Genomic DNA, 21,436 nt, shown 5'->3' on the forward strand with positions numbered 1-21,436 from the left:
ATTTTACTGCTGAAACATCCCTAATTTTAAATTCACCATTATTTTTAGAACTTATATGTTATATTCTGTAGTAGTGGGCTTAGCATGTTCTTAATTTCACCACGCCCACTCAAAAAGTGTAATTTAATAGCATCCAAGTTTAGTTCAACCACTTGTAATTGTCAGAGTTTATTTTAATTTGTTGAAAGCTTTAGAAAATGAAGACTTTAGTCAAGCAATAGAACATACAAATAGGGGAATTCTAATAGTCAAACAGTAGTGCCCAACGCGTAGCTTGCAAAATTGATCCATGTGGCCAGCTGCAATATCTGGTTTAGAAAAATGAATTTACTCATAAACATGTCTTAACTTCAATGAATGAAAAAGGGCAGCATTTTTTTTTTTTTTGAAGTAAATTTACAATTGGAAACTTAGTAATAACTCATTTCACTTTTGTCCCATTCATTACTATTTTGCCCTATTAATAAAAAAATTATTAGACATTAAACATCAATGTATTGCATTCACTATATTTTTACTTAACTGAAGTTTATATGATAAAGACAAATGAGAATAGTTTATTAGTTTCTGCAGTGTGCACTGATATTTTTTTAGTCAGGTAAGTGCTTTGATGAGGTATTGACATTCATGTAAAAGTTTTGCTAATGCCCACTTCCGAAAATTGGCAGGTTTGACATTAAATAGTACCATTCTCTTCGTTGAACAAGGTCATGAAAATTTTTATGAAGTCATGAGAAAGTCTTGGAAAAGTCATGGAATTTTTTCATCTGAATTGAGTATGAACCCTGATATGAACATGATACTCATCACGTCCATGAATCTTCGATTCAGTTTGTTAACATTCTAAAGCATATTAGCCGCATACGCCTGTTTTCCCAGAAAATATTTGTCTTGTAATATAATGGTATGTTTCGTTTCCTCGTGAAACATCAGAAGATTGTACCTCGTCTCCCAGCTCAAGTTTTTGGCTGGACCTTGCTTTTCAAAAACAGCAAACCACTGTGTGAAAAAGCAGGGAGTGATCTGCCCCGAAGTCTTCCGAAAGTACAATGAAAATATGAGAATTAAGTGGTTTCAACTGCATAAAGTTCTCGTTTTTTACTACCTCAACCATGGCCTACTTCAGCTCATATGTCTTATTGTTTGCCAGGAGAGTTTTATGATGGAGGAAACCGATCATGATGGAGGAAACCAATTGGAACACCTGGATTTTGATTTTTCGCATTCAACACGAACCCTTCGATGTTTCCCATTTTTGCAACTGCTCTATCACTGCATGTGCATCTGTAATACTGGATCCTGTTGCTTTTTATTAATTTAGCTGTAACGCAGAATATTTCATCTCCCCTTGCATGCTGAGAAAGTTCTTAGAAGAAAATAAAATGATCTTGAATGCCATCTTCGTCAGCAAAAGTAGTGCACCTTTATCTGTTGTTCATCAACTGGAAATATTAAAAAAATGTGAACTGTTTGTAGTTTATCAACCATTGTTTTTAATAGCCCCTGTCATGTCATTAAATAGTCGCCTGATAACATCATCTGGAATTGGCACTTGGACCATTTCATGCTTTGTCTCAAACCTATTGTTCCCTGTACGATTTCTTTACATGTTGGTAAAATAAATGTTGACACCATTGGTATTAATTTAATGAAACTATCAACAATGGATGAAACTAGGAACATTATATGTGTTTTCTTGCGCAGGTAAAGTAGGTGTTCTTCCTTGTTCTACAACTCCGAAAATACCGTGACACGCTAAAGACCTTGTCACAGCATACCAGTGTGCCGAGGCACACCGGTTGAGAAGCACGGCAACAGATGCCATTAAAGATTTTTTTAATGAAATAACCTGTAGTTACTACAGGTTATCACATAATTCTTTAAATGACTCAGAGTTAAAATTGTTGTGAATGTGTATGCATACAGACATAACAAATTAGCCGAGATAAGCAAGGCATCTACAAATACAAAAGTGACGACCAGCAACAGGCTCTGGGCCCAGCTAGACTGGTCCTAGTCAATTTACAATCCCCAGTGAAGATCAATGGCCCTCTTAAAACTGTCTGCTCCCTTGCTCATTACCACCTCTTCCGGTAAGCTGTTCCAAGGTTCCACTACCCTGCTAAAATAATAATTTTTCTTAATATCCATGTTAGCCTGAGATTTAAATAGCTTAAAACAATGACTCCTTGTCCTCTTTTCAGTGCTAAACTTCAGCCCCGTAAGATCTTTCGTTTTAATAAATTTAAACAGCTGAATCATGTCCTCTCGGTCTCTTCTTTGCTCAAGACTACATTTTAAGTCTTCTGAGCTTGGAATCAAAATCTAAGTCGGAAAGTCCACTTATTAGCTTTGTAGCCTTTGAACCCTTTCCAATACATTAATGTATTTCTTAAGATAAGGAGACCAAAACTAAACAGCATACTCCAAATGGGGTCTTACCAAACTTCTATATAAGGGCAGAAGAACTTCTTTAGATTTGTTTGAAATAGATCTATTGATAAACCCAAGCATCTTATTGGCTTTGTTGCTAGCAATGTTGCACTTTTGGCTAAACTTAAAATCCTGACTTATTAAGACCCCCAGAATCAGTAATTTGTCTGCCTGACTAATGACTTAACCTTGCAAATAAGAACTTGTACACTTATTTCCATGCCCTAAATGTAGCACTTGACATTTCTCAACATTAACAGCCATAACCCATTTATCAGCCCACTCTGTAATATGAGCTAGATCCTCTTGCAGCTGATTTGCTTGTTCTTCATTTTCTGTAGTCCCCATAACTTTGACATCATCAGCAAAACAATTCATGTTCCCAGAAATATTTTTGTGAATATCGTTCATAAAGACAATGAACCAAACAGGTCCTAACACTGATCCTTGAGGAACCCCGCTTAAGACCTCACTCCAATTAGAATAATTTCCCCTTACAACTACTCTTTGTTTCCGTCCGGTCAGCCAGTTTTTTACCCAAATGAAAGTTTTCCCTCCTATTCCTATATCAGCTAATTTGCTAAGTAGAGCAACATGCGGTACCTTATCGAAAGCTTGTTGAAAATCAATGTAAACAACATCTACAGGCTTCTTACTGTCCAAAGCCATGGTAACTTTGTCATAGAAATGTAATAAATTAGTTGCATAAGATTTTTACCTTTCCTGAAACCATACTGAAAACTAGTCAATAGATTATTAGTCTCTAGAAAATTTACTATCTTAATTTTTATCAATGTTTCAAAAATTTTGCAAACCACCGAAGTTAGACTCACAGGTCTATAATTTCCTGCACTCCCTTTTGACCCTTTCTTGAAGAGTGGTGTAATGTTAGCCAGCTTTCAGTCTTCTGGCACTGTTCCCAAATTATAAGAAGCATTGAAAATGTTTACGATTACATCTGCTAATTCCTCTGTTTATTCAACTAAAATTTTTGGATAAATATTATCTGGTCCCGGAGCCTTAGTCTCTTTAATTTTTTTCAAATGAAGTAAAACGTCATCCCTGGAAAATACAAAGTCCTCAAGCTGTACTATAGTTTGTGTCTTGTTGGTGTCAACTGTTGAGATATAGTTATCGTTAAAAACACTCGAAATTTTTTTTATAATAAACAATATTAGACCAATAAAACGTAAAACATTTTTGATACACAATTTAAAACAATAGGGCCAAATAAATTTCATTAAACCAATATTTTAGTTTAATGAGTATTTTAATTTTTAAATAAACATTAAGCAGACTATAGAAATGTATGTTTCTGTTTACTTTAAGCTTGTGTGTAATATTTTTATTTTTCTTTTTGCAAAATTAGTTTTTCTTACACATGAAAGATTTTTTGCTCCTTGATGAATTTATTACAACTGGCTGGATGATCATGAAACCTATTTATTTATCAGAAAATGTAAGTAACTTGCCTAACTTCTTCCTTCTTATTGAAATTTTTACGATTTTTTTAAATTTAATTTTGTAATCAAGTACAATCAGACTTCCATATATCTAAGTAGAAAATTGCCGAGGAAAAATTTGATACATAGAAATTTCAACCTTTAGAAGTGATTATAGTTTATCATTAATTGCTCCTAAAACATAAAAGTTAGTTTTTCATGTATGAAACTCAATTTCTAATTTATTTGAGAATCAGATTAAAGGAAAGTTAATAATCAAAAAATGAATTCATATGAAACGTTTACTGAGCACTGTATGGTTTCTAAAACAACCTTCTGTATTGCAGTTTCATGTTCTTGAGGATAAGTTTCAATACAGTCGAACCTTGTTAACCAACGCTAATGATGGACCGAAAATTGGCGGAAGTTGAGGGTGGCGGTTCAACGAGTTAAACCCAATCCTGTACAAATACATGTGTTCATGAAAATGTATTTGAAAGCATGTATTTTCCTTTCCAAATGAACTTTGAAAAATAACCACAATTGGTTTTCCTGTAATGTGTTACTAGTGGAAGAATGCTATTTTAGATCACAGATGCCAGACACACCAGGCGCTTAAATTTTTGGGAGTGGGGAATTTTAAACTTGCCGAATAGAACTCCAAATTTTACCGAATGTGAAAAAAAGGGGGGAAAACGCATGTGCACTCATACCAACATCTAATGTGAAAATAAATTAGACATCATTTTTAGCTACTTCACCCTCTTCCTGAATCTGAAAAATTATTAGCAATAAATTGATGACTAGCAGATTGGTTATTATTCTGAAATGGCCAAGTTAGAAAAAAAAAATTGTGTACATTTAAAATTGCTTTCGTCATTTTTGCAGTACGAAACAGAGGAACAGGATGTGACAGAACATACATTGTGGCTATGTAGACCAGCTTTTGTCATCTGCATGACACGTGACAGGTCACGTGGTTTTGTCATGAACGGTGCATTTTTTCGACGGAGGAATCTTGTCTTGAACAGTATTTAATTCTCACGCATCGGGATGTTTAATTTTCATTGCGCTATCTGATAATTTTAATTATAGTCTTACTATGTATTTATTACTCATGTAGCAAATCAGTAAATTAAATGTATTTTGCTACAAAAATAGTTGAATTAATTTAACATAGATCTTTTTTGCTAATAACTAACTTCATTTAGTCATTAAAGTTTTTTTTTTTAATATTTCAATTCTGAAATATATTTAGTGTTCAATTCAAGGGGAACTTAAGACAAAAATCCTCCCCCATGCCGACAATTAAATTTATATTCCTTGATAAATACATTGTAACTGGTGTCCAATTTCTGAAGTTTGACAAGCTTTCTAGATTTAATATTTCATGATGCCGTCAATTTAATTTACAGTTATGGCAATACTAATTAACAGACTACGTGGGAATTTCTTTATGTACTCTGCTCTTCGATTATTAGAAGACGCCTAGACCGATTAGGAAAATTCTTTTTTGTTTGAAACGGTATACTTCTCCCGGTCGTCTAATTGTCTTCAAGTCCAGGTATGTGGGATCCTGGAGAAATCGAGCGAACTCTACAAATTCTTACTTGGCTTTGTTGTTTGTAAATTCATAGCGTCTCACTTAGTTATACGATTTTTCTGTTTTTTTTTTGTTTTTTTTGTTTAATGAATAGGAATGATCTAACTTAGGTCCCAAACCTTTGCTTAACCATATTTGTTCTGTAGAAAAAAGTTATGGGCAAAAAACAATAAACTTCATTTAATTTCAATATTAAAAGATTAAATATAAAGTCCAATGTGGGGAAGAGGGTGCTTTGAGGCGTATTTTTCCTTTTTAGGAGGCTCTTGCTTTGAGGGAGTCCCCCCCCCTTCCAAATATTTCCTCTGTATTAACCATTAGTAGTCATATCGCAAATTTTAAATAAAGTCTCCTCTGAAGCAAACACGAAATTCATTTAGTATCATTGCTCCAGGAGTACTATTTTGATCTTAATATATACAACATCACAGTAGATACTGTTTCTTGTGTGGTGTTGAGCTATAACGGGGCCAAGTAAAGAGAAATGTGACTTTTTTCACAAGTTACTTGACTCGTATTATTGTGAAATATAAAGGAGTTAGGAAAACCATTGACATTTAAATGGCTCTAACTAAATTAGCGCACAAATAAATCCTGGAGAGGAACAAAGATCAGTTTCTAGTGCCAATCGCATAAAATGTTATGCGCATTGAGATTTTTTCATTTTTTAACCAACTCCAAAAAAGAATCTTTTTATGTCTGTCCCCTATCAACTCAAATATGCATAGACCAATTTGGAAAATTCTTTTTTTTTCTCGTTTTAAAAGGTATATACTTCCCAAAGGTATATCCCCCCCCCCACAATATTACCCCCTATTGTGCGCTTCCCAGGTGATCCCATGGTCATCAGGTCACATCCGAAAATGGGATCCTTGAAAAATCAAGAAAATGCTTCAAATTCTATTTTCAAAGTTAAAGCGATTTCTGTTGTTTTTTAGTGACTCGTGACTTTTTTTCGGAAAGCATATTTTGATGAAGTCATACTGATGATGAAGACGATTTTCTTTGTAAGTAATTGCGCATTTGAAAAAGCCTTTCTTCACAGTCTTCGGAAGTCTCCGAGACACAGTGCACTATTTCTTTCTCTATTTTGCTCATCTTGGCTGTTTTCAGACTCCTGTGCTCGACGCTTTCTCACTCGAGATGTACATTAGGAGTGTACCACATACTCTATCCTACGTACTTATTTTATATTTACACCACTAAAAAGTGAAAAATAAATTATTTTCAAATAAAAAAAGAACTGACTTCAAAACACAAAGAGGAACTAAAAAGTAAAAAATAAGTGATCACATTTATATGAGTTCCTACCCAAACATATAAATCAAATTTATTTTACAATTCCAGTACAAAAATCAACTAAACTAAACACCCAGTTATAAAATAAATACTGATTTTAATTACTATATGATGAATTATTTTCCTACCTAACTAATTATATACAATCTCTTAATTTTTAATAACCATTTGAAGTCTGGGCCTCCTATAAACTACTCCCTAATGTAACTGACAACACACCAAAACCTGAATTAAACACTAATTTAACAAAACGCAAAAGTCTTTAAAACTAAACCTACTCAGTTACGTTAGGTAGTAGTTTAAAGAAGGCCATGACTTCAATAATGGTTATTCAAAATTAAGAGATCGTATATAATTAGTTAGGTATGAAAATAATTCAGTGTATAGTAATTAACATTAGTGTTTATTTTATAATTAAGTGTTTAATTTAGTTGATTTTTGTACTGGAATTGTAAAATAAATTTGATTTATACGTTTGGGTAGGAACCCGTATGTAAGTGTGACCACTTACTTTTTAGTTCCTCTTTGTTTTTTGAAGTCGGTTCTTTTTTTATTTGAAAATAATTTTTAGAACTACAATTTTGAAAAATTTTGGGGAGAACCCCCAAACCTCCGACTCCTAAACATAATCAGAGGAAAAAATATAACAATATTTCTAAAAATGGCTGGGGAAAATGCCCACGAGACCGCTTTTTCACCCTAGCATTAGCAAAGATTGTTTAGAAATAATTTTAAGACCATACAAATTAGAAAAAAAAAGATACTCTTCTTGATTATTGTGCTATTTTTTTTAAATTCTGGGACAAAAGATTGTGTCCAGCAAGTTGAGGGGGGAGGAACGTATCCCCCTTACACTATGTGTATGTGTGGAAATGATTTTGTTAATTAGTTCATATTAATGTAATCGGGGGTGGGAGGGGGTTTGAATATAGGTTATAGGAAATTTATTTATTTTTCATTTTTCTTTCAGGCTTTTTTTAAAAACTTTCTTGAAAGTAAAATTACAGCATGCTACTAAACTTGTCTTCTTTTAGGCATTTAGCGAGGAAGAAAAATAAGGACTTTTTAGGGATTTTAATCAGCATACAGACCCTGAATTCGGCGTTTCCCTCACTAATCTTATGATTGAGCTTTTTCTGCAGTTAAAGTTTTCAATTAAGAGCCAGATTATGTGTAAGCTAAAATCGGGGAAAATGTAATCGTGAGGTTTTTTATTTTTGTTCGGGAAGAAAAAACTCGGAAATTTTGTCCTCGCGACATTGATTGAACAATCGTATTTGAACCTTGTTTTTGTTCGAAATAATATTTAGTTTATGCCTTGTTTAGTTAGCGTTGTTTTGTACTAGCATGTTTGCTTGGCTAACATCCTAATACAAAATACATACTAAAATTACTTTAATAAGAGCATAAAATTCTTGAAACTCATCAAAGTGAGTGTTTAATAAGTGTCTGCCAAGTTGTGAAAATTTCTGTATTTATCCAAAACTCGGCAAATTTTCAAAGTCCAAAACTGGTGTTGGTCCCATTGCTGCCTAATTTCAGGCCCTTTGCTGTACTTTCTTTTAATTATACAGTTCAAAATAGATAAATCAAAATTACTACATTTTTTTCCGAAAAACATCAACCATGCGTCGGCATTCACATGTTTTTAAATTCCAACGGGCCGATGTTTTTTCCATGTTAACATCGGATGCCGATGGCTAAATTTTTTAATGACTGATGCATCGGTTCGAGCCCTAATAATTAGCAAACAAAAAGGATAGCTTGAAACTGAACCGGTTGCAAGGAAAGTTTCAACTCTATAACGGAACAATGACATATCTGCACAACCCTCAACCCTTAGAGTAGGAATTAGTAAATGGAGGGAGCAAGTTCAATCATTGAATTAGCAAAAGCTGACCGAGAGACCCAAGTCACATGACTCAACAATGACAAATGGCTGGCCCATTTTTCGTGAAACAAGCAAAGGCAACCTGATTTCTTCCACTGCTTTGCTTTAAAATCTATCACATGACTTGGGGTCTTGGCTTCACAAATGAAAGTCTTCATTCTCTTCTCAATGCCTTAACCCCAGCTTCCGTGTGGGTTTTATAGCAAACTTGATTAAACTTCTTTTCCCCCCCACACCTTCATTTTTCGTGAGGCAAACAGTCTAAAGGGGGGGAAAATCTTCAATTGTCTCGAAAAAAATCGATATACCCGGTTGTTTTTCGAAATATAGAAGCAATTTTTCTATGTAATTGACATAGAAATTTTCTGAGAGTTTAATGAATAGAAAATTTCAACATGTGAAATTTCGACTGTATTAGGATTGTTATTATTTTATTGTCAATAGGAAGCAGCTGGTGATGCGTCTACCAGTGAAGGTACAGAGGAAGAGACTCTAGGACAACCAGAAATGGAACCAGAAGCAAATGTTGGCCAAGAAGAATCAGATGATGAGACATACAATCCAGACGTATGTATTATTGTACATTAAAACTGCACACAGAAATGAGGTGACAAAATATGAAAGTATAAAGAAGTAGTAATTGTTTAGTAGTTTTCAAGTTTCTTAAAGTTGATTTTACCCCCTTCTTTTACAAAATATGTTTCTCTTAAATGTTTCTTAAAAAATGCGAGGGGGAGGGGTGAGTCATGCATGATTAAGATCCGTATGGCGGTGTTGCATAAATGATAATATTGAGATTGAACCGGACTTCAAATTGAGAGTTAATGCTTTTTAAAACAAGCTTTCATGCCATTTAAATACTTGCTTTTAGTTCCTAACATGTTATGCAAACACCATTATGAGGTATGAAGTGAAAAAGGAGGCACGTGAAACAAGCGCGAGCACGGAGACCACAGGTCTATTTTGATAAAATACGATGTTTAAACGTAAAGCTGAAAACTTACGGCTAAGTTCCGTACGTCAGTCAACAATATCACATACTTATACAAGCAGAGATAATACCACACAGTGGAAAATGCATACTTAATGTCAATGTGAAGAAATGAACATTGGAAACTTGTTTAAAATCTTACCAAAAGTTTATTGATCTGTAGAAACTAAAATAAATAAACCAACTAAATAAGTTAATAAAAATAAACCATGGCCATAAGCGGAGGTGGAGTTTGCAACTCCCCAACACCTACCGGACCTAACACACAAGAGGCTGACGAACACAAAAGAGAAAGAACGATTGGAATCATTCACTATTTATACTTGCCTCGTTTGCATATGATTGGGCATCAAAGGATGCCAACCTAAAACTGAAACTTTACACGGGCTGAAAGAGTTGAGAAGTTAATCTAATTTGAATAAAGTCGATTTTACATTACATTAGGAATGAGAACGCGGTCGAATATCGTTTACCGATGTCTATCATATCCCCCCTTCTCATTCAGTAATGATATTAAACTTTAAATTTAATACAATTCCATCATATTCAAAAAATAACCCAAAAAAATCCACAAAAGGCCAGGCTTAATCCTGCATAAAAAATTTAACAATTCAACAATAAACAAATACGGATCTAATATCCAACAACATTATGCAGCATCCGTCAGCAGCTGCAGCTCAACGCTTATCACTAGAAGTTTCTTTTCATAAAAGTTCTTCTTGCCTATAAGTTGACAATAGTCCGAGGAGCAAGTTAAGTCCAGACGAACATTTCCACATCAACAGTTGTCTTGTCAAACTGTAATTCAAAGATAATCGAAACAGTATATTTGAAAAATGAGCACAATAATTTAACATGAAAAATTTTTTTCCCCCAATGACAAAATCATTTAAAATACTGAGTTTCAAAAATAAATCATCTGTCATTGAATCAAATTCCTCCTTTCAAAGATCAAACTAATGAGAAATTTGAAAAAGAATGTAAGTTGTTACAAAAATATTTATACTTTAATACCCCAATATATTATACTAAACAATTTGATACTATAAAAATTAACGAAGTATTTGTTCACAAAAACAACTCAATTCAAAATGGGTCTGCGGCTTCATAAAAATATCGGCCCTATTGGATTTACAACCTACATGTTTTACGGTAAGAATGTCCCGCAGAATCAAATCACAAACAAAAAATAATTTTACATCGATATGTTTTGTACTTTTTGTATGGTGATTTTCAGTCAGAGATTTAACAAAGTCAATGGCCGATTTATTATCAACGTACATTACAGATTTAATTTTACTTTTTCTAACAATTCCCCATCGTAAACATTCATTTAATACACAGTCAAACCACATAAGCTCTTTAGATGCTTCACAATGGGCTACAAACTCATTTTCCATAGTGGAAAAGCTAAACATTCCTTGAAGGTTCGCCATTCAATCGGCGCATCATCCAACAAAATTAACTGTCTCCCGAGTGAAGTTCGGCCTTCCCGATTAGCTGCATAATCGGCGTCAGAAAAAGTTATCAATGGGGTTCTATTACAATTTAAACTAAGTTTTAAATCTTTTGTTTGAAAAACATAACCCAATAGTTTCAAAAGATCGTTCCAATGAATGACACCGGGATTGCTTTGAAATTGACTGAATATATTGACCGCATAACAAATGTCTTGTCTCATTCTGCTCGCAATGAAAGAAAGACAACCCAACAAATTACAATAAGGAATCTTTGACATTTCAAGTTTTTCATTTTCTGTATCAGGACAATTTGATTTCGAAAAAACAGTACCTTTAGAAATCAGCAATAATGGAACCGGAAAATTAAAATGTTTGAACTTTTCAAAAACTTTAGTAATATATTTAGTTTGAAACAAATTTAAACCATTTTCAGTTCTTTCAAATTCAACACCTAACAGTTTTTTCGTTTTTCCGAGAACTTTTAAGTCGAAATCTTTCTTAAGTAAATTTAAAACATGATTTAAATTTTCTTTCCGTGCGAGCAAAACAATATTTTCAACATACAACAATAAAATGACACATGAATTATAAATATAAACATAAATACATTCTTCAAATTTTTGAAAACCAATTTTCAATAAAACACTATCTCAAAGAGTCTATTTCCAAGTGCAATGAGTGCTGATAAGCTAATGGAGGCAAACATGCTGAGCATGGGGCACTAATGGGGGCAAACAGGCTAAGCAGGGACACAAACTGAAATCCAATTTGAAATAATGTTTCTTGCTTAAAAAACTTGTAAATATACATATCAAGGTTTATTTGTAAATCTAGATTTATATTTGGTTGACTTAATGCTTACCAGACTAAAATACAGACAGACTTTTTCAACTAACTTTTACAGTATTAAAAATTGCTGAGCTAAAACAATTTTAGAAAGTTTCAAGTTCTGTAAAAAATTAAAATAACTTTTTATGCAGAAATTGCCCCCTTGAAAATAAGGTTTTTTTGATAGTACTAGGGCTTTAAAAAATAGGATGACTAAAATGTTGTTGCCATCAAAAGATAATTATTTTGTGTCTTTTTACTTCTTGTATCCTTATATTACATAACATTGTTGAGCTTCTATTTAGTAACATTTTTTTCTTTTGAAGGTAAACAATAGTTGACTGTTTATAAATGAAGTGTAATACAAATCTTAAGGATAGTAATCAACATTGTAATGCTGTTGATTCTGCATTCAATTTGTGCTTTGGGAAATCCAGTGCATTACTTTCTACTAGAAAATTGGTCACAACATTTGAAGTGTGCTAAATAAAAATTTGATTACATATATATTGCAGGAAGAAAATCCTGAAGAGGAAGATCTCATAGATGATGAAGTGGAAACACCACCATCTTTTCCTCCAAAAGATACCACAGAAGATGTAAAATCGGAAGAATCAGAATATGATGAAGAAACTCGCCAGCTTGTTGATGGTATAATTTTATTCTTCAATTGTATTTATGTAAAATTTTCATAAATTGTGAAAAATCTGTCTTATGTGTGTCGCATGTTTTCAGCTGCTAGAGATGCCAGACAGAAATTTAAAGAATCTGTTGATGCCCTGGACAAAATTAAAGATGAAATAAGGTAAGAAAATAAATTCATAAGAATCATATCGCACTCGAGCAAGGAGAGGGACACTACTCAAAAAAAAAAAAAAAAAAAAAAAAAAACAGCAATGGAGAAAAGCAAGGTTTTTTGCAATAGTAGTAGTTCTGTGCACATTGCAGTCTCAAATATTACAATGTGCGCAGAAAATTTATAATGTAATGTTTACTGGTTAGTTTTTGTTGTTTGAATTAACAGTGCATACTTCAAATTCAAAAACATTTCTTCTAAATAATGAAATTTTAATGATGTGTCACTATTGATTATATCACTTTTAAGTCACCATGCCCCATTTATGTAAGATAACTTTGTACTAGTTGTGTGGCAAGAAGGAGCATTAAATATTTAGATTTTAAATCAATAACTAGTACATTTTTCTAAATTTTGAGTTGTGTCACTTTTTTTGCTGAGATGCAACATCATCAACTTTATTTTTTATGTGATTTTGAAACCTTTTGTATTTGATAGAAAACTGCAGACAGATCTTGATTCAGATTTTGGGAAAGATAGAGAATTTGCTGCACTCAAAGGGCAGTGTTTTGACTTTGATGATCGAGAGTACACATACAGGTTTTGCCCCTTTGACAAAGCTAGTCAAATTTCTAAATCTGGTGGATCTGATGTTAGTTTAGGGTAAGTCATTTAATGTTGAAATTAAATGTTTTTTGCAAACAATTCTCATGCATAAACATGTTTCAGATAATATTTTCTAGTTGATGACAATTTTATCTTGGTGTTATTTTGAAGAAACTATATTTTATATTAAAATGAGCATTTGTTCAATATGTGGAGCTGAAGTATTGTATTTTGATTGCAAATAATTAATGCATCGAGTTCTACATGTTTGAAACAAAATAGTTGTTACATGTTGAAAGATCCTTTGGCATTCATTTACCCCCCCCCCCCCACCAAACCCTCCCGTAATTGTTTTAATAATAATACCAATAATTAAATTACAAAATTAAGCAAAAGTTTTTTACGGGGGAAAAACCCTCTACTTTGTGTTTATCAATAGCATCTTAAAATTAGTTAGCTCATTAAGATTTTGCCAAGTTGGCAGGTAAGGTAACAACAAAAAGTACTAATTGCGAGAAAGTTCTAATTTCTAAAAGGGGGGCTTGAGCCCCCACTTGCCCCCCCCCCCCTATATGGGCGCCCATACTACATCTGCATTTATGAAAACCAGTGGTTTTTTTCACAGATGTAAATAGTAAATGAGCCAGTATTAAGTTCAGTATATTTAGTACAAAATCATGATTCAGCAACTTTTTTTTTTGTTTTGTTTTTCAACTTATATTAATTTTTTATTTTTTACTTTATCAAAATTGAACTATGAGCTAATGTGTTGTAAAACAGCCTTATTTTGTATTATATATAGCTTGTGTATATGATTACAAAGCAATTACTATTGCATAGTAGTAAGCCAAAAATAGTTATGTTGCATAAGCTATTGTGTACATAATTTGTTGTTTCTAGTGAATTTAATTAATTGCCAGTATAAAAAAAACCACCTATTTCTTTTTATAACCATTTAGCTTATACTTTAAGGATTATTTAAAGAAAAAAATACTTTGGTTGGTGTTGTGCCTTTTTTTAAAAATGTTTTTTTTTTTAATTTCATGATTTTTCTTCAAAATATTTAAGAAATCCAAGTTTGAGCTAATGGTAACTGCACTATATTCAATAGATATATTTTCAAATACATTTTTTTCTTATTCTGCAAGTTATCCTAAACATTCTAGTGAAAAAATATTTGTGATTTCATGAAAATTGCCAAATATATATTTTTTGCTTTAACTATGTCACTAGCACAACATTTCTCGGAAAAACAAAAACACGTCTTTTAATACATTTTCAAAAATTAATGTCTCAAAAAGTATGCAAGATATCAACGAAAAAAATCAGAGGGTTAATTGTGATGGTAAATGGAACAAATGAAAAAAAATATCATTGAAATCTGAGATCATGGGTTTCATTTTCATTTGTTTCTGGATGATTTGATATAGAATGACGCCCATGTTATATAAAAATGTTCAAACATATTTTAATTTTATGCATATTCCGACTCGCAAGATTCATCTTAGTATAAGGTGTGTTCCGCAGTTAAAAAAAAGATTGGGCACCACTGCTCTAGGGCTTTCTATAAATATTTCAGATTTAAATAGTAAACTACAACTTGATAAAAAAAAAACTTCTAAAATTATCTCATTCCTATTTTATTCTGAGAAGCTGTCATTTTTAAGTACTTACAAGCAATTTATGTGCATTTTGTGGTTAATACTGACTAATACATATTTAAAAATTCTTTCATCCTGTACTTTTCAATTGTAATGCAATAAATACAATAAGTAAAATTGTGAATTTTTTTTTTTTTTTTTTTTTGAACTTAACAGAAACGGTACCCTATTTCCTGAAGCTCTCAAAAACAGGTCTCTTGTTAAGAAACTTAAAAGTGATTTCATTTAAAAAAAAATTATTAATCTATACAAGTTTAGCATTGTGGGCAGACCCTTGTTGACACAGTTCAAAGCATCCCCTTTCATTTTGAATTATGTGCACGCTGGTTCATTTTTCAAAGCAACGTTTAAATCCTAGAGCCAAATTTACTTCAGCTTCATCAGATTTAATTTTTGTGTGAGTTATGGGGCATTTGAATTCCAGGATACCAGTTTTCCTAAAATATTATTATTGATTCTAAATTTAATTGTTTGGAATGATTATTCAGTGAAGTTTTGATTTTAATATTTTGTGTCAAATGATAATGCAAAACAAACTTTTATGTGTATGCAGTTAAGGAGAGTGGTAAAAACAGATTAAAATGGAATTTTTTCTACTGAGAAATGTAATAGTATTCATCAAGTAACTGAATAGCTTAAGGAATATTTTTGGATTAGTGTTTTAGTTTGTATTTTTGAAAAGTATAACCTTTTCTTCAGGCGCTGGGGTTCTTGGGTAGGACCTGAAGAAAATAGGTATTCAAAAATGAGGTATGACAATGGACAAACATGTTGGAATGGACCAGCAAGATCAGTTGTGGTATGTCTTTTTTTTTTCCCCGGTTCAACTAAATCATAACTTTAATTTTAATATATAAACTAGCTTTAAACATTATTTTATTTTTTATTAATTTTAAATCATATTTTGATTATGTTATTGCACTTTTAATTTTTCAGGTGCTTCTTCACTGTGGGCTGGAAAATAAACTGTTATCCTCCAGTGAACCTAATCGTTGTGAATATCTCTTTGAATTCAGTACTCCAGCCATGTGTGCTTTACATGAAAATGTTTCTCAAACTGAGCATCAACACACGGAACTTTAGAGCACTATGTATTTGTGTAAGATTTTAGAATACTTGAAAAATATTACTGTAATAGTCACACAAATTTCTTTATATTTTTATCTACATGAGAAACACTTATATAATGGTTTTTGTGTTGTATCACTCTAATACTATTTTTACAAATCAACTTGTGATATTCTTGTACAATGGTGGTTCAGATTTTATTTCTGGAAGCAAGTAAATGGTTTTCAATCAAGGATTTTTCATGCGAACATTAAACTAGTTTTAAAATAAATGTCAAAAGAAAGTCGCTGAAATCACAGAAAAATCCTCTTGATCTGAACCATTTATATTAGTTATTCAAGTCTTCAATTTAAATAGGTTTCGAACCTTCTCAAATACAGATTTAACACACCAACATTTCATATTTTTTTCTTTTCAATTGTTCTATAAAACATTTGTCAGTTTTTAGTAGCATCAATTTTTTACTTTTGCAGCTTAAATTCCTAAGTTACGTCAAGAAATGCATACAAGCGCTGTGAAATTTCAATTTCAAAAACGTAAACATTGTCACCTTAGTTTTGGCACTTAGTGCCCCATTTCTTTGTGCTTTTGAACTAATGTATTTTATGTACACTGAAGCTGTATTTCACAAAGAAATTTTGAAAAAACTTTCTGAGGTAATGGTTCAACATGAAGCAAGCACAAACTTTGCATTTTTTCCGTAAGATTCTATGGCTGAGGCAATGATAAAAAAATTGTCAAGCTTCTTTCAAATTGTTTTACATGAAAACAAATATATGTTTGTAAATACTAATTTTTGTAAAAATATCAAAGTTATAGCAGTACTATAAATCCATATTAAAATGTTATTGCACAGCAAGAAATGCTTTAATTGTTGAGAAACATCTTATGGATTTTTTAATTCTTAAACTGATTTTGTTTTCCGTTTTCTTATTGTACTGTGTGAAAATGATATTTCCTATAGTATTTTTAAATTTATTTTGGTCATAATGGGTGTGATATAAAATACTATTATGATTATAATGTTTTTCAAACAGATTTAAAATATTCTAAGAAATTTTGTACCAATATTTTTTAAAAACGTTTGTGTACTGACATTGTTTTCTGGTTGAAGCTCGGGCCTTATCAAATAGTCTAAAATTATAATCAAGTAAGAAAATTGTGATTTATTCCAAATAATTTGCCATCATTGTGATTATAACTAGACATTGATAGCAAATTACAGTTTTTCATTGGTTACTGTTACAGCAGATGAAAATTCTGTCAAAAATGTCAATATTTTATTGAAAATAAAATTTAAGTTTGATGTTCTTATTAGTATAACAAATGTTTTTGTATTTTACTACTCAGAAAGCCTACTTATACCTCATTTATAAGAAGTCTTTACAGTGCACTGAAATTTTTTGTACTGCAACTGCTATACTACTTATCTTGTAAAGTGATAATAATGAAATTTTAAATTTTTCGAATTTACAATACACTCAGGGTTTGTACACTCTGGGAAAACCTAGAATTGTCAGGGAAAATTGACATAGTTAAAAATGTCAGGGAATTTTCCAATTTTGTCCCTAAAATTTTTTTTCCGGGGAATTTAGTACCATGAGATCTAATCTTCGTTTTTATCGATGTTTCCTGGAAAAAAAATTGAAATTTTGAAACAAAATGACGCTTGCAATAAAAAGTGGCGAAACAAAACTTCCGCAGTCACCTTTTTTGACCCATAATAGTTCCCAAGAAAAAAAAATATTTACCTGAACAGGAATTATGCACAAGGGGAGAAGACAATTTACTGCTTCAGAAGTACAAGCCTGAGGATGGAAGAGTCGATCGGGGAAAGTCTTTTTTAATCAGAAAGTCTTTTTAGCTACATGTGCAACATAGTCGCCATCTTTGGTCATTCATAAGATGGAAGTAGACATGATGCATAAATTTCCAAAAACAGAGCAGAATTGGATGTTTTCTTTAATTGCAAACTAATGAAAATACAGCAAAATGTGCTGCAATTTTTTTTTTTACTTATTTTTATATTTATGTAATTTTCTTGAGAAATATAAACTTTTGTTCTTAAAACGTAATCTTATCCTCATTGCCTTGGTTGCAAATGTGCAAAAGTTTTCCATTTGAATTGTAGTTTCATGAAGATTTATTATTTTCAAATTGTTTTCATGCTACATATTAAAAAAATTATTTCTTAAATTTTGGCACACCCGCCATATTTGGTCATTCCCAAGATGGAATTACACAAGACTTTTTAAGAGCCTAAAGTTTCCGAAAACGGCACTGGATATTTACAGCAATGCAAACAAATTATTTTCTGGAAAAATGCAAAATTTTACCTTCAGAACATTTTTTGATTCTAATTGATTTAGATTCTAATGAGCTAAAAACTGATTATTTTGTCTTAATTGCATTTTTAAGGAGTATTAATTATTTATAACTTTTTTTATGCTACAAATTCAAAAATCTACTTCTTATCTTAAATTTTGAACATAGTTGCCGTATTTGGTCGTTTGCAAGGTGAAAGTAGATGTAAATTTACAAAAACAGAATTGGATATTTATCTCAACATAAACTACTGAAAGTAAATGTGCAATAAATTATGAATTTTTAAAAATTCATTATTTTCTGGTAAGGAAAATTTTTTAATTTAATGTTAGCATCCTTTAATATGTGGAAGAAAAAAGAACTGATGATTATTGGCATCGGCCTATGATCAGCAGATGTTGATTTTTGTAATTATGCATTATATGGTATGCAAATCGATGAACAAGTTTATCATATTCATACTGAAAAATAGTTTTGTATTTTGCTCAATTTGTTTTGTGTTACAGTTGAGTCCCAACTTACGCGAGGGATGCGTTCCAAGACCCCTCGCGTAAGCCGAAATTTTGTGTTGTGAAAAAGGGTATGTGTAAGAACTTTTATAAACCAAACTGTTAAAGACCATATTTTTTTTTCTTTTTTTTTTTGTATTTAAAAAAAAAAAACTTTTTATTTAACAAAAAGTTGCTACGATGCACAAAATCAATGATAAATGGGAAAGAAAGACGTAAAATGAACCACTATGGTGTGTACATTATGTAGTAAGAAAAACAAATGCACTATAGTTGTACCAAAGACCATATACTCTATAGTAGATCCAGTAATGATATTTGTAACTTAAAAAAGCGCAGATGGTGATTTATGCTGCGTGATCAAACCGTTATTCCTGTATAATTTTAAATACACAATACAGTTGCTTCACTGGTTCTTTTATAACATTTCCATCTATGGCAACATCCCTCTTCCTGGTTTCTTAAATTCACAATACAAGAGCAGTTTCCATTTTTATAATTTTTGCATTTTGCTTAGAAACTACTCGGTGAACTTTGGCAGATTTCCTTTTCTTGCTTTTTCATTGTAGATATGGAAAATTCATTCATACGTAATTGTCGTGCTACCATCGGCGCATTTTATAGTTGTTCAAGCACATAATCTTTAGCTTTTCTTTAATTGTCAGAAACTTTCTCTTCTTCCTTCTATCTTCAAACTTTAAATGAGACAACTCTTAGGTGTCATTATATTTCATCAACTTTCCCATATAGAATAAAAAAAATAAATGGAAAATGAGGAGTAGTTATTTGTTTAAGCAATGTTTAGACTAGTATGTGTAGTGTGGAAAATTCAACTCTCAGTGATGCCAAAAAGATGAAGGTCCATTCACGGAAGAAAAAAAATAGTAGCCAATAACAAAACCGATACTTATGCACCGTGATTCCCCTTCGGAAAATTTTGTGTTGCGGGCGAAGAGTTCTCGTCAGGAATAAAATTCTTTGCCTGGGAAAAAACCGCGTTATAGCCATTTCATGTAAGTTGGATTGTGTTTTAGCGGTGTCGACTGTATATACTAATAAGAAAATAAAAAGAAAAATAGTTAGCGGATGCTAAAACATTGCTGTACAATTACAACAAAACGCTGATATGCATGACAAGTGGCATCAAAGAAACGCTAAAATAAGTTTAAAGTACTTTATTTTCAACAAGTAGTAAACAAATGAAAACAATTTTGAACAAAATGTTAAAAAAAACTTAGATTTAGATGAAAAAAAGAAAATAAGATTTTTTTTTTTCAATCTAAGGGGAAAAGTTTCAGTGCTTACGCATTGGGGTTACTTTAAATAATTTTGATTATTTTGAAAATATTGTTATTCAAACTTAATTTTGAATGAAGCGAGTAACCTGAAATTTTCTAAAAAACAACCTGGAAAAGTCGGAGGATTTTTTTTTTAACCACAAGTGTATGAACCCTGAAACTTATTACTTTTTAATGTTAAAATATATAGCATTTGATTATCTTATTAAATGCAAATAATTTATTAAGTTTGCAAATTATAAATTGAAATCAATTGCTAATTTTATTTATTTTTACTATTAGATAACCTGTTTGAATTCCAAATTGATATTAACATTGTAAAAGGATGTGCATGGCCCTTATTTATTTTGGTTGAGTTATTTATATACATTACAAACTTTTTTTTTACCAAGTAAAGAGTTGCTTTTTTTATTTTTTATTACTGTGTCAGGAGAGTGCAACACTGGACCTTCTTTTTTCTTCAAGAGGGTTGTTTTCTCCTCAATGTTTCCAATAAATTACTTTTTATGCTTTTGGAAGGTTTCTTGACATTGTTAACTTTGTATATCATGTTTTATAGTATAAATAAGTACTTATTTTTCAGATGCTTGTATGTACAAATTACTCTTCATTTCACTTCTTACAATGTTTACAGAAAATTGATATTACTTCAAACATACATTTGAAATATAAGGCATTAATTGGAACAAATTTGGGCCATTAATCTTAGTTTTTCTACTACCATAACCATCAGACATGTTGTGAAAATTTTCATTTGCCTTTTTGTTCCATAATCATGAATCGAAACATTCCTGATTACCTTTTATACATATATGCAACAATAAAAACGTTATTCAAGAATTGTCCTTGCTTTATGCTTATTTTAGTATTTATTGACTATTCAATGCGTAATTGAAGCGACTCACTTAATAAAATAAAGTAACTTACTGACACTAATTTAAGTTTTGTTCATTATTTAAATTCCTATCAAGGCCTTTGTTTTTAAATGTTATTTAAACAAAGTATACGTACCAGAACTTGCAGTAAAAACTGACTTATTGTTTTTGCTTACAGTGAGTTCTTAAGAAATACTACAACATGGTAATAAATGGTACGACAACCCGTGATGGCCAATGCCTACTGTGCCCAACTTAGTTTTCTGGACCAGGGGCTCTGTGGTGCAAGGCAGATGTTCCGGTTTGGTGGTCAGCCTAACACCGAACCCCCAGTGTTTGGTTCCCAAGTAT

At 31.6% G+C, this 21,436-nt stretch overlaps 1 protein-coding gene across 1 annotated transcript in view; it reads left to right on the plus strand.

Annotated features, from left to right (window-relative positions):
• LOC129235296 (glucosidase 2 subunit beta-like) overlaps positions 1 to 16,562 on the plus strand; it is a 48,283-nt gene extending 31,721 nt beyond the window's left edge. The window contains exons 10-16 of the mRNA XM_054869024.1: positions 3,803 to 3,892; positions 9,113 to 9,235; positions 12,463 to 12,598; positions 12,683 to 12,752; positions 13,242 to 13,406; positions 15,710 to 15,809; positions 15,947 to 16,562. Of these exons, the coding sequence (XP_054724999.1) occupies positions 3,803 to 3,892; positions 9,113 to 9,235; positions 12,463 to 12,598; positions 12,683 to 12,752; positions 13,242 to 13,406; positions 15,710 to 15,809; positions 15,947 to 16,093 (831 nt within the window). The 3' untranslated portion in view covers positions 16,094 to 16,562. The remainder of the gene's footprint in view (positions 1 to 3,802; positions 3,893 to 9,112; positions 9,236 to 12,462; positions 12,599 to 12,682; positions 12,753 to 13,241; positions 13,407 to 15,709; positions 15,810 to 15,946) is intronic.
• Positions 16,563 to 21,436: the final 4,874 nt, after the last annotated feature.

This window comes from Uloborus diversus, chromosome 2 (assembly GCF_026930045.1).
Source record: "Uloborus diversus isolate 005 chromosome 2, Udiv.v.3.1, whole genome shotgun sequence".
Classification (NCBI taxonomy): Eukaryota; Metazoa; Arthropoda; class Arachnida; order Araneae; family Uloboridae; genus Uloborus; species Uloborus diversus.